General features: G+C 57.3%; 3 protein-coding genes across 3 annotated transcripts; all 3 read right to left on the bottom strand.

The window, feature by feature from the left end:
* Nucleotides 1–1,105: 1,105 nt before the first annotated feature.
* Nucleotides 1,106–10,873, bottom strand: ABB37_02824 (hypothetical protein; the record flags this gene model as incomplete). The annotated part of the gene is made up of 1 exon (XM_015799955.1): nt 1,106–10,873. Exon 1 carries the CDS (start codon nt 8,921–8,923, stop codon nt 1,106–1,108), a length of 7,818 nt encoding a protein of 2,605 aa, XP_015661557.1. The 5' UTR covers nt 8,924–10,873.
* Nucleotides 10,874–11,577: 704 nt separating this feature from the next.
* Nucleotides 11,578–12,394, bottom strand: ABB37_02823 (putative mitochondrial hypothetical protein; the record flags this gene model as incomplete). The annotated part of the gene is made up of 1 exon (XM_015799954.1): nt 11,578–12,394. Exon 1 carries the CDS (start codon nt 12,283–12,285, stop codon nt 11,578–11,580), a length of 708 nt encoding a protein of 235 aa, XP_015661556.1. The 5' UTR covers nt 12,286–12,394.
* A 347-nt stretch (nt 12,395–12,741) lies between these two features.
* ABB37_02822 (hypothetical protein) lies at nt 12,742–13,409 on the bottom strand (the record flags this gene model as incomplete). The annotated part of the gene is made up of 1 exon (XM_015799953.1): nt 12,742–13,409. Exon 1 carries the CDS (start codon nt 13,333–13,335, stop codon nt 12,742–12,744), a length of 594 nt encoding a protein of 197 aa, XP_015661555.1. The 5' UTR covers nt 13,336–13,409.
* Between the last annotated feature and the right edge of the window lie 130 nt (nt 13,410–13,539).

Genomic DNA, 13,539 nt, shown 5'->3' with positions numbered 1-13,539 from the left:
GAAAGCGGACAGCAGATTATGTATTGAGAAGTAGCGAAAGGCAGAGCGTGTGTTGAGAAGCGCACCCACAGGAACGAATCGATTGAGCTCCGTTAAAAAAAAAAAGGAGGAAAAAGATATCTTAATAATCTTCGGCAGAAACGCCGCAAGAGGAAACCGGAAAAAGAAAAAAAGAGAGATCTGTCCAATGAAAAATTAACGAATAAACGAATAGAGAAGAGGAAACCCCAACGTGCGCAAAAAAAAACTTGAGGTGGAAGCTGTGGTAGTAAAAACAGGTGTTTGGCAACCACCCAAAACGGCAACAACAATGACGAGGAGGTACAGACGACAAAGAATCAAATATGATGTTGACTACGAACACGTGAAAGTCACGAATGATAACGTTTGATACATTAATGCTGCTGTGGTACGTCAAGCAACACGATGCCAAGCGTCAAGGAAAGTACGAAAAGGGAAGTAAATGTAAGAGGGTAGAAACAGGGAGTATATCAAACAGGGGTTTTTTTTTTTGATGTCATCATTGGCGAAGACGCAAAAAGAAAAAGGTCGTTCACGCGAAGCATGGCAAAGAGTAGTCATTGGCATCCACACAACAAGAAATTCTTTTGGCTGCTTCAGCGGTGCAGGAGACCACACCTTCTGTTTGTCGAAGGTGCCCCTTACAAGAGCGGTGTCACACGTTGAACACGTCACACATACGCATCTCCTTCTTCGACTTATCTTGCTCTTTTCTTATTTGTTGCTCTCTTGGGTTTCGGTTGCTGATGTGCTTCATCTTTTGTTTTTCTACAATTTATTACAGCGGATGCGTTTTCAACAACGCAGGGAGACACTGCTCCGAAGTCAACCAACAGTCGGTTTCTCCTTTCCGTCCGGTTACGGCGGTGGAAAAGAAGGAGAAAAATGAATTGGCTGCCGAGAGAGAGAGAGAGAGAAAGAAAGCACTGACAAGAGAAAGAAAACAAAACAAAAAGGACGCACGTCCGTCTACCGGCAAACAAACCATTGAAAAAAAAAAAGACCACTCAAGGTTGGTACGGGGTGTTGGCTCCATCTTCCCCGTATTCCTCTCTTTTTTTCGTTGTTACAAAGAGTCGCGCCGTTACTCATCGGGGTCCGGCAATTCCAATGCAGTCCGCATCTCAATTCTGGTGAACAGCTTTCGCTGCAGACGCTTCACCCGTTGTCGTGCAATAAACCCACGCACCACCGCATGCAGCTTAATGGCGGCTTGGTTCCGCAGCTCCCAATACGCCATCTCCTCCTTCACCAGGCGGTTGACCTGAAACTCAAGTCCCATCTTCCGCCGCACGAGGTACGCGACGGCCACACGCTGCAGCAGCGCCACCTCTGCAAAGGAAATAGACACCATAAAGAGAAAATGCTCATGGCGGCGGCAGAGGTAGCCGCGGCCGACGCGCTGCAACAGGGACAGGGCGTTCTCCTTCGTGAGCAGCGCACCTTCGCCGCGCAGCAGGTGTGCCGCCGCGCCAAAGCACGCCGGCTCTGCACCGCCCTCCTCCACGTGGGTGATGTCCTTCTTGAAGGCATCCGCCTCGTTGGCATCGTCGTCGCTGTTGTTGACGTCTTCCGCCTCCTCGTCGCTGTCGCTGCTGCCGTCGCTGTCCTCGTTGTCCTCACTCGCGCTCTCCCCGTCGTCGAAGTGGGAGGTCGACTCGACCGCCTCGACGCCGTCCAGGGTCCAGTGCGCCGGTGTCATGCTCCCAATGGTGCGGCCGCTGAACATGAGTTCCGCTGGAGACATGGCGCTGGCGGCGTGGGCGGTGGTGCTGAACTCAAATGGGAAGGAGTTGGCGCTGACCATCGAGCGTCCGCTACGACCGCTTGCTGCGAAGATGGAGCCCTCAAGCGGGGACATGATCGCACCGGCCGCGGCCGACGTGGCCTTCCAGCGCGGGATGGAATCGACGGGCGTTGCGGGCGTTCCCGTGACGAATCCGCCAGCGGAAGAGCCGATGGCAGTTGGGGCAGCAGCAGCAGCAGCAAAGGCAGCCGCAACAGCTGCGACACTACCGCCACCACTAAAATTACCACTGCTGACTTCTGCTTCGGCAGGCGGGGACGAGCGGCAGACGTAAAACGGTCCTTTCACCCCCTCCACCATCTTCGCACGCGGACTTTTTCTTGCCGGTGCCTCGGCTGCCGGCGTCGCGGCAGCCGGCGGCACGCCGATTGCATTGGCGACGGCAGGGGGGAACTCGGGTCCGTTGATCTTAATCAAAGGCGTGTAGGAGTCGCGTGAGAAGGACACCCGCACCGAGGATGGCGACGCCGCCCCACGGCGGCGCGACGTGGAGGGCGGCAGCGACGGCGTTTCGGGCGCAGCGCTGGTGTTGCTCGTGAGAGCGCTGCCGAGGGCGGTCACGATATTCGGCCCGGCACTCGCACACACCCCGTTTGCGGGAGCCTCCTTCGACAAGCTGAGGGAGCTGGATCGGTCAATCTCCAACGACTGCGAGGGGCGCTGGGCGGTGGGTGCAACGTTAGGCGACGTCAGCGCAGGCGGCAAGAAGTAACGAGAGGTGTCGGGCGTCACAAAGGGTGAGTTTTCTCTCGCGCGATTGGAGGCGGTGTCAACGGCTGCACCGGCACCGGCACCGCCAAGGTTGCCGGACTTCGAGGCGGATTCCGAGCTCATGGTCACCGAGGCGCGCTCTTTGGCGCCTGCCGCAACGTCGGCCGAGCCGGACGACTGGGCGGACAGGGGGTAGCCCTCGGACAGCACCTGGAACGGCGACAAGGGCGGCCCGCGAACGGCCACTGGCGGCGTAGGTGGCGCGTCCAAGTCGGAGCTAGTCCGCACCATGCCGTTGGACCCGGCGGACTCCAGAGACGGAGCCGCGACGACCGCCGACAACGTGCTCTGCGGTGTGGCGGAGACGGCGACCGGCTGTGTCGAAGGCGGGACGGAGAAAACTGCAGAGCCCCGCGTCGCCACTGCGCTGCCTAGACGAGTTCTGTTCTCGTTGTCCCCATTGAAGTTGTTGCCCTCGGCGTACAGTACGGTGTTGTTGGCGAGCCTCCCCACTGACGTAGCGCCTCCTGTGGCCGTCGATGGGGAAGCAGGTAGTGATGGGCCGTCCAACAGCACGTGCTTCAGCAGCGCGTCCAAGTTTTCTTCCTCCCGCGCATCGCGGTAACGCTGCGCCAGCTGTTGCCTTGCGAGGTAGCCGCGTCCGATGCGCTGAAATCGCAGCAGACACATGGCAGAGTGCATCACCCACGTGTTATCCAGCGAGTTCGACGGATGAGCTGGATCAGAACTGGTGCGGGTGTACGAGCCAGCGGAGTCCTGCAAGGTGTTGCTCGTGGTGCTGCCCGCGAGGGGGCCGTTCGCCGTCTGACCGACAAAGGCCACGGTGCAGCTTCCACCCGCGCCGAAGCGGCTGTGCAGCAGGTTTATCCAGTCCTCGGTCGACTCGCCCCTAAGTGAGAGCGGCGGATCCTCGGTGAGGCGGTCGCGGGAGGGAGTTGCAATCGGCCTCATGAGAGAAAGCAGCAGCGCACTCTCCGACACGCCTTCTGTCGGGGGCATCTCGGTGGAGGTCATGCAGTGTGGCCCGTCTTTGCGCTTTGTCCGCTGCAACCCGGAGCCCTTCTCGTCGCCCCCGGTGCTACCAAACGAGCTTTCCTCCTCCTTGGACGGCGGCAGGGTGTGCGAGGCCGCCATCCCTTCTCGGTTTCCCCTCGTCCCGTCCTTCGACCACGGTAGAAAGAGCGAAGAAAAGCGCGACGTGTCCATGCTTTGTTCCACCGCCTGTATGGATCGCGGCAACTTACTCTCCAGCATGCCAGTCTCGTCGTGGGAGGCGAAGTACGTGACGTATGCGGCGCTCTGGCCCAGCGAGCTCGAAATGTCCGACACGGAGTTGCCAGGCACGCCGAAAACCGCGAAGAGTCGCTGCTGCGGCTCGGGGGAGGAGCGGTGGAGGAGCCCGCCGTCGTGGGTCGTGTTGCGCGGCGCGGCGTCGAGGCCCGAGGACTCGTACAGTTTCACCACCTTCTTTGCAGCGTCGTTGACAGACGCATCGGCAGCCGGCAGCGGGTCCTGCGTGACGGGTGTACGCAGCACAGCCCGCGATTCCGGCGCCGCAAAGGCCGTCAGCGGTGGGGGACGTACCTTGTGCGTGGACCGCGGCGCCGTCACCGGTGCAGGCGAGAAAGTAGATGAGGCACCAGGTGGAGGGTCGCCAACCGCAGTAGCAGCAGCAGCGGCAGCGCTGGTTGCTGTGTCGGAATTATGATTCATGCTTGAGTTCTGGAAAGAGGCTTGCTCGGCTGGGAATGCAGCAGCAACAGCTACTGCATCTAGACCCGGTGTAGGAGGGAATGAACCGGCAGATGTAGCAGGAGACGCACCGTCGATGGTGAATGTGTCTTCCTCCAACGTTACACTTCGCGGATGCGTCCGGTGCAGCGCTGCCGCAGCGCCAAGCGCATGGCGCGCCAAGTACCCGCGACCAACAGCTTGTAGAACTGGGGCAATGAGGCCTCTGAGCTGAGCAGCGATGCCCAGACGAAGCGGCACCGTCCGCGTTGTGACATCCGACTTCTCTCCCTGTAGTGGCACCGCCGCTGTTGGCACATACGTCGCAGTCAAAACTGCAGTCAAAACATCCGGCGATACGTCCGCGGAAGGTGGCTGCTCAGCATCCTCCACATACAGCTCGGCAGGTTCCGAAAGCGGGCCGTCGTTGCGCGCGGCAGTAGTGCCTTGTTGTTGCTGGGGTTGCAGCGGCTGAGGCGGTGGCACCGATGCGGTGGGGGACACAAAAGCCGTCACAACAGGCACAGTAATTCCACGCGCTGGTGGCGAGGCGGGGACCGGCCGCAGTGGAACCGCATCTACATTTTCACTGTCCTGCGGCGGAATCTTCACCTCTGCTTCAACGAGCGATTTCTGCTCCGGTGGCGGCGCATCTTGCTTGGAGACTACGCTGTCCGCGTGGAGGTCGCTGGTGTTGTCCGTCGCCGCCGTCGGCAGTGACCGACACTCCTCAGTGGTTACAAAAAGGGACGGCGGTGAACTCGTGGGCAACGAAGTAGCCTTGTTCATGTGGTGGTGGTGGTTGTTGGGAGCCTTTTCCACGGCAGCGCCCAGTGGCCGCATCTCACGTACGCTGCCGTCTGCGGCGTGCGCGGCGGTGTGAGGGGGGAATGTCAGACTCGTCACGACGAAGCCGCGATCTGGTGTGTGCGACACCAGCAAGACTGCGCTCTCCGCGGTGCCGACGCCATCCGGCATGACAGGAATCTCGATGCTCGCGCCAGCGGAAGAAAGATAAAGAGCCGTGGGCTGTGACGATACGTCGCTGCGGCCTGTCGTGACAGCGCCTTCCGCGTCCCTTTGATGAGGCCCCGCCATCGGTGTCACCTCCTGACCGTTTGCGACGCCTTGATAAATTGGGGCAGAGAAAACCGACAGTTGCGACTGTGAAGACGCGATGGACGGAATGAGGGCGACACGGTCGAGGAAAGGAGCTGCGTCGACTGGGGAGGTCGGTGACCACTGCTCTGATCGCTCAGCCGGTGCAGCCCCCTCAGCGGCAGTAGCACTGGCAGCTCCAATGTGTCCGCTGGAGTCGCACTGACCGAGCATGCTGCTCTCCCAGCTTTGCAGAATATTTGTGTGCAGGTGCGATCGCTGCGACTGCGACGGCGGTTGGGGTGCTAACGGCGGGGCGGGTACGTGCCGCACTTCTGTTGAGTTTTCCTGATGTGTGCCGCTGGGCGTCTCGCGCGCGGCATTTAAAGGCGCGGCGGCTCCGTCGGCACTACTTGTGATGCCCGCTGCCTTCACGAGTCGTCCACGGTTCAGACTGTTTGCATTCGCACTCGTGTTGCTGTGGTGACTTTGCGCGTGCGCAACGCCTTCGAGCGACGTCGCTGGGATCGTTGTCGCGGCGTCGCTGAGTTCAGTGTTGTTTCTCCTGCATTGAGGGTCCGTTCGGTCCTCGCTTTTCTGGCCGTTTACACACGCAGAATCGGCACTATCATTGCGCTTTCGCGCCTCCGCCGTCGCTTCTAGCAAGTCCTTCACATAGGCGTTGACCTGCTGCGTGCGTTTCCGTGCGTTGCGCGCGCTGCCGCCGCGATCTGCTTGCTCCATTACTTTCTCGCCTCCGGCGGACCTCTCCGAGCCCGCTCCCTGCAATGACGCTTCAGCCGCATTCACGCCCGTGTTGGAGCGTACGTTCTCCTGCCGCTCTGACCTGTTTGACGATTGTGCCGTGCGTGTAGCGGCCGCACAGCCCTGATCTCCTCTGGTGTGATGGCGGCGTGAGGAACTGCTGCGGTGTTTATGCGACTTGCGGTGCCCCTTCAACGACGATGGTGCAGCAGCAGCGGCAGCAGCAGCCACATTGTATGGGTGCAACGCAAACTCCTTCCGACTCATCGGCACCGTTGGCGGCCGACGTTGCATGTCAGCCGTCATCGGACGCGAGGGCAGCGGGGTGGAGGCGTCGTTGTAGCGCTGCCCTTCCATGCGGGTGGAAAGCGCAGAAACGGAAACAGCAGTGGTCGGCATCGTTGTGCGGTTGTGATGACTGTGTCGATGCTGCTGCTGCTGCTGCTGTGGCGACTGGTGTTTTGGCGGTGCCGGTAAGTACGTCGGGGAGGCCCGTTGCTTTGAATTCCACACCTCCAACGACGTGTTCTTGGAGACGGCCGCCGGTACCACACCGCCGTTGCGCGCAAAGGAGCGCAGAAACGATGCGATGCTGTCTTGTTGCGCTGCGGCGGCGGCACTCGTCGACGGCGGCAACTGTGGGGGGGAGGGCACATTGTACCGATGCACCTGCCGGTGCTGGCAGCGTTCTTTCGTTGCGTTCGGTACGGCGCTGGAGCCTGCGGCGACGGGGGCGTTGTAGGGGTGTCCGCCCTCTGCGCTCTCTGCGAGCATGTCGTCCAACCGATCCGTGCAGTCCGACGGCAACGGTGTCCCAAACGAGGAACTCGTGAGCGCCGCCTCGTGGCGTGTACGCCGGCTGCGGGCCGCAGAGGGTCGCACGGCAGCTGCGGTGGCGGGTGTGTAGTCGCCCCGACCAGGCACCGCGGCCTTCGAGGAAGACGCGCAGTCCCACACGCTGCTCGATATGGCGGTACCGCTGTTGCTGCAGCTGATGTGCTCCACGTTGGACTGCTGCTGTGGCGGCGGCGGCGGCGGACGCGTGTACGGGGGGTATGGCAGGAGCGGACGGGGGCAGTTCAGCGCGGGAGTGCCGGCGATGATGGCTGTCGCGGCTGGCACAGATTCGCCTCTGTGCTGCAGCGCCGTTGCGTCGTCTTCGCCATTCATTGCAAGGTGATGAAGGGGGACGGAAAGATGGGAGTTGGAGTCCACGGTGTGGAGCATCAGCTGACGCGGCACGACAAGGCGGGACGACTCCCCATCTGCCTCCGGCGTTTGTGGGAGCACCACCTCTGCCGCCGTTGTTGTCGATGACGCCGTCAGGCATAGCTTCTCCGAAGCCGCGGCGGGCGACACGCCCCAGCGCTCCATCAACACCGCAAATCGTCGCAGCGTGATGACGCTCCACAAGGCGTCGTACGACTCACTCTGGCGGGCCTCGCGTGGCGTCGCCTGCCAGCTGTGCCAGTACGTCGCCGTCTCTGGTGGAGGTGCGGACACGATGGCGCCACCTGGGCTGGTGGTGTAGAGCAGCTCCCGTGGGAAGTCAGGATAGGCGTCCATGAGCTGCTCCGCGAACAGCAGCAGGACGTGCTGACGCCCCACGCTTTTGTACGTGCGCGGCGCAGCGGCGTTGGGCCCACCTTCGACGCCCTGCGGATGCAATGCCTGTGAAAGAGACATCGGCGGGGTGGAGGTGTGAACGGATCGAATCACGCCACCGGGCTCCGCCAACGCACACAGCTTCGCCCCGAGCAGGCAGAACAGAGGAAAGCACATCCGCTGGGCCTCGTCGAGGCTGCCGCACGAAGACCCAGAAATTGGCAACTGATCTGCGGAGACAGGAGTGACAGTTGGTGTCACGATGGGGGGTGCAACGGCGCTGCCGTGCAACAGAAACGAAAAGACGCTGTCGAGACAAACGAGTCGCCTGTGGTCGTGCGCCGTCGTGGACGATGCACAACACAGCTGCGCCACTCGATCTTGCAGAGAGCGCTGCCGCAACAACGGTGCAGAGAGGCGCAAGTACACATCGTAGTCCACCCACTTCGGCTCTAGTACGACGGTTGGTGGGTCCGAGCCTCTGGAACTCGTTCCAATGGTGACGGCCGCATCCGCAGCAGCCACGACGGCCGTATTACGATTCCGCACGGAGGCGGCATCGGCATAGACAGGTGAAGACGTGGGCGTCGTTGACCGAGTGTGTTCTCGCTTTTCGGCATCCGACGCGTTCATCGGCGCAGACGCCTCCGCGAGGGGAGTTAGTGCAGGCGGAGGGGAATGTGCGGCAGCGGTGCCACCCTCCACTGGTTTCTCGAGCCGTGGCTGCCACTGCGAGCTGTACAGCGCGGTCGCGACTCTTTCGATTTGACCTGGCGCCACATCAGTGCGTGTGGTCTGCAAAAGTGGTGCAGGCGTGCTGTAGAGCTGTCGCCGTTCTGCACTGGCAGACGCGCTGTCGTTGAAGCTGGAGCGCTGCTGCGTTACGGCACCGTTGTGCTGCACGCTCTCTTTGCCCATCACAGAGGACCGACGCCGATGACTAGTGCTTTGCCACCCGGAAGCGGAGGAATCGGGCAGCGTCAGTGGGAGCCCGGAGCCAAACGAAGACACGGTGAACGCAGACATTAAGCGGCACATGGAGTGCGTCGACGAGTCTTGCCGCAGTGAGGCGACGGTCGACGACGGCGTAAGGGGGGCATCCGCGCGATCGATCGGGTGAGTGCTCTTCGACGTTGGGGAGGGCAACAACAAGAGATCTAGCATTCTTGCACCTCCGTAAAGGTCCGAAATATATATGTATCAAAGGTTTTCTTGTACGCAAAAACCGTTACCTCAAATTTGTAGCTGCAGCCGTATTCAACGCCCGTCACACGCCAACAACACGCAACAAAGAAAAAGGGGAGGAAAGGGCGGTCGTAATGGTGCCGATACAGAGCGAGTGCAGAAAGAAAGGGGAGAGAGAAAACACAATAGTAGTAGTAGTAGTAGTGAAACCGCGTACAACACAAGAGAAAAGATATAAATGTTTCGAAGTCTAGCAAAGCGAACCAATAAAAAAAAAGGAAAACGAAAAGGAAGAAGAGATGCGTTCACCTGACAAAGGGGAGTGCTAAATCCCTTTGACTCTAATTCCGCGAGGCTGTGAAGGGAATAAAACCAAAATGGAAGAGATGTGCGTGTGCGTGTTTGCTCCTCAACCGTTGCTTTTTCCTTCTTGCTAGCGTGTTTACACGCACCTTGCCCTCACTAAAACTTCGTAAAGGTGCTCCACCTCCCTTCACACAGAGAGAGGGAGAGGGGAGAGGAGAGAGGAGAGAGGGGGAGGGGGGCCTATGAACAGTACAAAAAAGAAGAATAAGAAGTACTACTTGAAAATGTGCGGGAAAAAAGAAACGAGTAATAGAGAAGAGAGTGTTTGTTTGTTTTTTGACGGTGCTTCGTTAGAACGAACACAACTAAAAATCAAAATAAAAAGGGATGCCTAGGGGGGGGGGACACCTCGATGGGGAGACCGTTCTATTCCGCGCTCTACTCGGGCAACTTTGCCTGCAATGCAACCAGGACTGCCTTCCAGCTTCAAGAACAAAAACAGAACGACGTCGCGTCAGCGAGAGCCAGGTAGCAGTGATTACAAGAAAGTAAAACAGAAAAAAACGAAACGAGAGGAAATGAGAGGAAATGAAAAAAAAAGATCCGTGTTGCCACACTCCGCGTTCAAGACACACAAAGAAAAGTGCCGGCGTGTGAATGAGTGACTCCAACGCCCTCAAAGATGAATATACATTGCACACGGAACGGTGATTCGAAAGTAGGTGGGGGGAGGAAAGGTAGAAGAGTAGCTCCCAGAAAAAAAAAAAAAAAGGCGTACACACAACAACAAATACAAAACAAGACGATTATTGCGAAGTAACTTCCTCAGCTTTGTATTGTCCCTCTATTCGCAGGTGCCCGAATACGCGTCTCTTCACAGGGCGAAGCAACCTTTTGTGTACGGGGTGGTTTACCTTTCTCTCCTTCAATGCGCGCTGCCGTACCAGAAGTATACATAGATAAATAGATGGATATGCGTGTGTATTCACGCTGTGCCAAAACAACGAAGGTTAAACAACAAGGAGAAATAATAGTAATCATAAACAACAATAATAATCATAATAGTAATAATAGTAATAAGGAGCACACGAGGATCGTAAAAGAGAAAGAATCACAGTACGAGTATTAAAACAACTTATACAAACACCCAATAGTTACACTAACAATATTTTTAAAAAAAAGAGGGGAAAAAAGAGTGGGGAAGGCACGGGGGCAACGCAAACACAAAAACGAAATACAGTGCCTTTCCGTAGCCGCACGCAGGCGCCTTCGGTGAGAGGTTCCGTGAAACAAATCCAGCCAACCCAAGGAATAAGAACAAACAGAAAAACAAAACAACGTGGCTAGAAAAAATAGAGACGACAGTTTTTAGTTCTCTCTTCGGCAAAAAGCTGTTGAAAATTCACGAAAAAAAGAGGCAAAAGAAAAAAATGAAGTACGTCGCAAAGGCAAAAACACGGCAGCGTGTAAAGCAAATGAAATGAAACCCACCAACTGGAAACGCCGCGTAAACAACACAGCTCTTCCTCAGGCTGGCAAGATGGAGGTGAAGTGTGTACAGTGTGCCACTACAAAAACGCTCTGCTGTTTCAGTAAAGTAGAGCAATCGAAAGAGAATAGGCTTCGTCATGTGGAGCGAGCGTGCAGAGAGAAACCAATATGGGTGAGAAAAGGCGATAAGACGAGAGCGTTAAGGAAAGAGGAACGTATTGGGCAAGAGGAATAGGGAAGAAGCATCAACAAGTTTCCAAACGCAGCGGGAAAGAAAGGGCTACGCAGATGCGCTCTTCTCGAACCAGCCGCACAGCACAACCACGGTACATCGTTCGAACGCAACTGCCAGAAGAAGAAAAAAAAAACAGCAGCCGTCACGAAAGACTCTCCCACAACAAAGAAGCGCTGGGATCTCGAATGGTTGCACCGTTCCTGAATGTGTGTCAAATTTTTTTGTTTGTTGTCATTCTTGCGTTGTGGATTGAAGTACACAACTCTGTAAGTATTTTAATACCTTCGCGGCTCAACGCCACCGCCATCAACATCTCGATAGAAACGTTGTGTATGAACTACAGGTTTGTGATTAAGAAAAAAAGAAAATCACCGGTACTGATGCAGTCGATCTTCGATATTTACGCGTTGTCACGCTCTTGCAACTGTGTGTGTGCAACTGTGTGTGCTCCAATAGGTACATCCCATGCGCAGCCACCATCATTTTTTGATCATCTCTCTCGTTAACGGCCCTGTGGTGCGACAATGATCTGCCGCTGTACTAGAAAGAAAAGGGAGAAAAAAGAACCGTCGTTCGGCTTTGTGCTCCTCTCCTTTTCTTTTTAGTTCGGGCCGAGCAATTCGGCACGCTCCTCCTCGATGAACTTGCGCAGCTCCTTAAAGCACCTCAGCCCCTGCACCTCCGCTGGGGCATCGGTATTCATCACCAACCAGCGAAAAAGGTCGCTGTCGAGTTGCTTCAGCAAGGTGTCGTACTCGTCCAGCATCGCCGCGTCGAGGGTCCGCAGTTTGCAACGGGCGAAATGGCCAAAGATGAGGTCCATCTCGACCATTCCCCGGTAGCGCGACTGGTAAATCAGGCGACGCCGCTTCACCTCGACACCCTCGTTGGGGTCCATCGGGCGTGTGTCGCGAAAGCTCTGCCCGTACGTCCCGGCCACATCGCGCGAGCCCTCTGCCATCTGCGGCTCCACGTCGGACGGGTCGGCCGTGCCGGGCGTCTCGGGCTGCCGCGGTGACTGCTCCGGCGTGCCGTCCCCGGTGCGCCATTTCTTGAGCAGCTCCTCCTCCTTCGGGGTGGCGACCTTCATGGCCGCAAAGTCCTTCGAGAAGACCTTCTCACGCAGCGTCTTGGCGACGGAAGAGGCGAAGGGATTCACGGCCGCAGCGTCCGTCCTCGTTGGGTGGCTCGGGCTCTCGCTGCTGCTGCTGCCGCTGCTGCTGCACCAACGCTGCGCGACGCAACAGGCGGGGCTGCGTACGAGGACGGTCTTCGCCGTCACATGGAAAGCAGCCCAGGTGCGGTGCATGCCGAAGTCGACGAACCAAGGAAGAATTGAAAAAAAAACCTGAAAGGGAAAAAGGTGCTCAATGTCGGCGTTACTTTCTTCCCCAGGCGACTCGTGAAAACCAGTTTCTGAGAAGGCAGGCGAGCAAAGAATACAAAAAAAAGGAGAAAGAGCAACAGCAGCGACAGCAGCGAAAGCGAAGGGAGAGGGAGGGAATGGAGCCGTAGAATGTGAAGGACAGTACTGGGGTGCTTTCATGGTGAACACGTTGTTGCGTATAGTGAAGAGCTCAAGGCATCCAGCTATCCTTTCCTCCCTGCAAAGGATAGAACACAAAAACAACGCTCTCTTCGTTTAATCATCGATGAATTGTTGCTTTTATACGTGGTTTACACTTCCGTAACGGAGCACGTACATCAACTGTTGTAAAGCAGTCCATGCCGCTCGTGAGTCACACGTGCGGGTCACGCCAACGAATCACCACGACCCGCTACGTGCGGCGCGCGTCATGCGGTTTGCGTTGCTCTTCTGCCGTCTCTTTGCCTTGTGCTCCGTGACAAGGCGAGTCGGTCGCTCAATCGGATCTGCCTCCACCGGCGGCACCCACGAAGCCTTGTGCAGCAGCTCCTGCAATTTGTGAATGCAGCCTGCCTTGTTTTGCAGCCCACTGCGGTGCTCGTGGCAGCTCACGACGATGGTGGTGCCATCCGAGGTGAGACTGGCGCCGGCCTCGTTGTGTCGCAGCGCCGCCAGCAACTCCTCGTCAAAGTAGTCGGACAGCATCTCCATGTCAGCCCGTAGCTCGACCTTGTTGCTGCTGCTGTTCACGCCCTGGCCGCCTGGTCCGCTGCCTCGCATGGTGCGTGTCTCGTACACGCAGGGATCGATTGAAATGTGCCGTGGGTCCGCCAGTCTGTAGTAGCCCTCGTGCTTGAAGGAACTGACGTGTGATGCTCGTCGCACCTCCAAGAGACAAGGTGCGGCACACAAAGTTGTGGACACCGGCGGTGACGTTACAAGGCGAAGCCCTCGCAATGGCGGTCGCCTTGACCACAGAGGGCACAAGGGCATCCAACACAAAAAAGGTCCTGTCCTTAACGTCCTAGCAAACTCAAAGGAATATATAGAATTAAAGAAGGTTGCCTTGTACAGCGACAGTCGAGTGCGTGAGAGAGAGGCGAGAGAAAGAAAGCCACTTAATGATAAATAATAATATTAAGCATAGCATGCAACGCATTAACAGCCAAGCAACGCACATCATTGATGGAAACATCA

The sequence above is a fragment of the Leptomonas pyrrhocoris genome (genome assembly GCF_001293395.1).
Source record: "Leptomonas pyrrhocoris isolate H10 chromosome Unknown, whole genome shotgun sequence".
NCBI classification, from domain to species: domain Eukaryota; phylum Euglenozoa; class Kinetoplastea; order Trypanosomatida; family Trypanosomatidae; genus Leptomonas; species Leptomonas pyrrhocoris.
The sequence above is the reverse complement of the archived record's forward strand: the minus strand, read 5'-3'. Positions and strand labels throughout refer to the sequence as shown.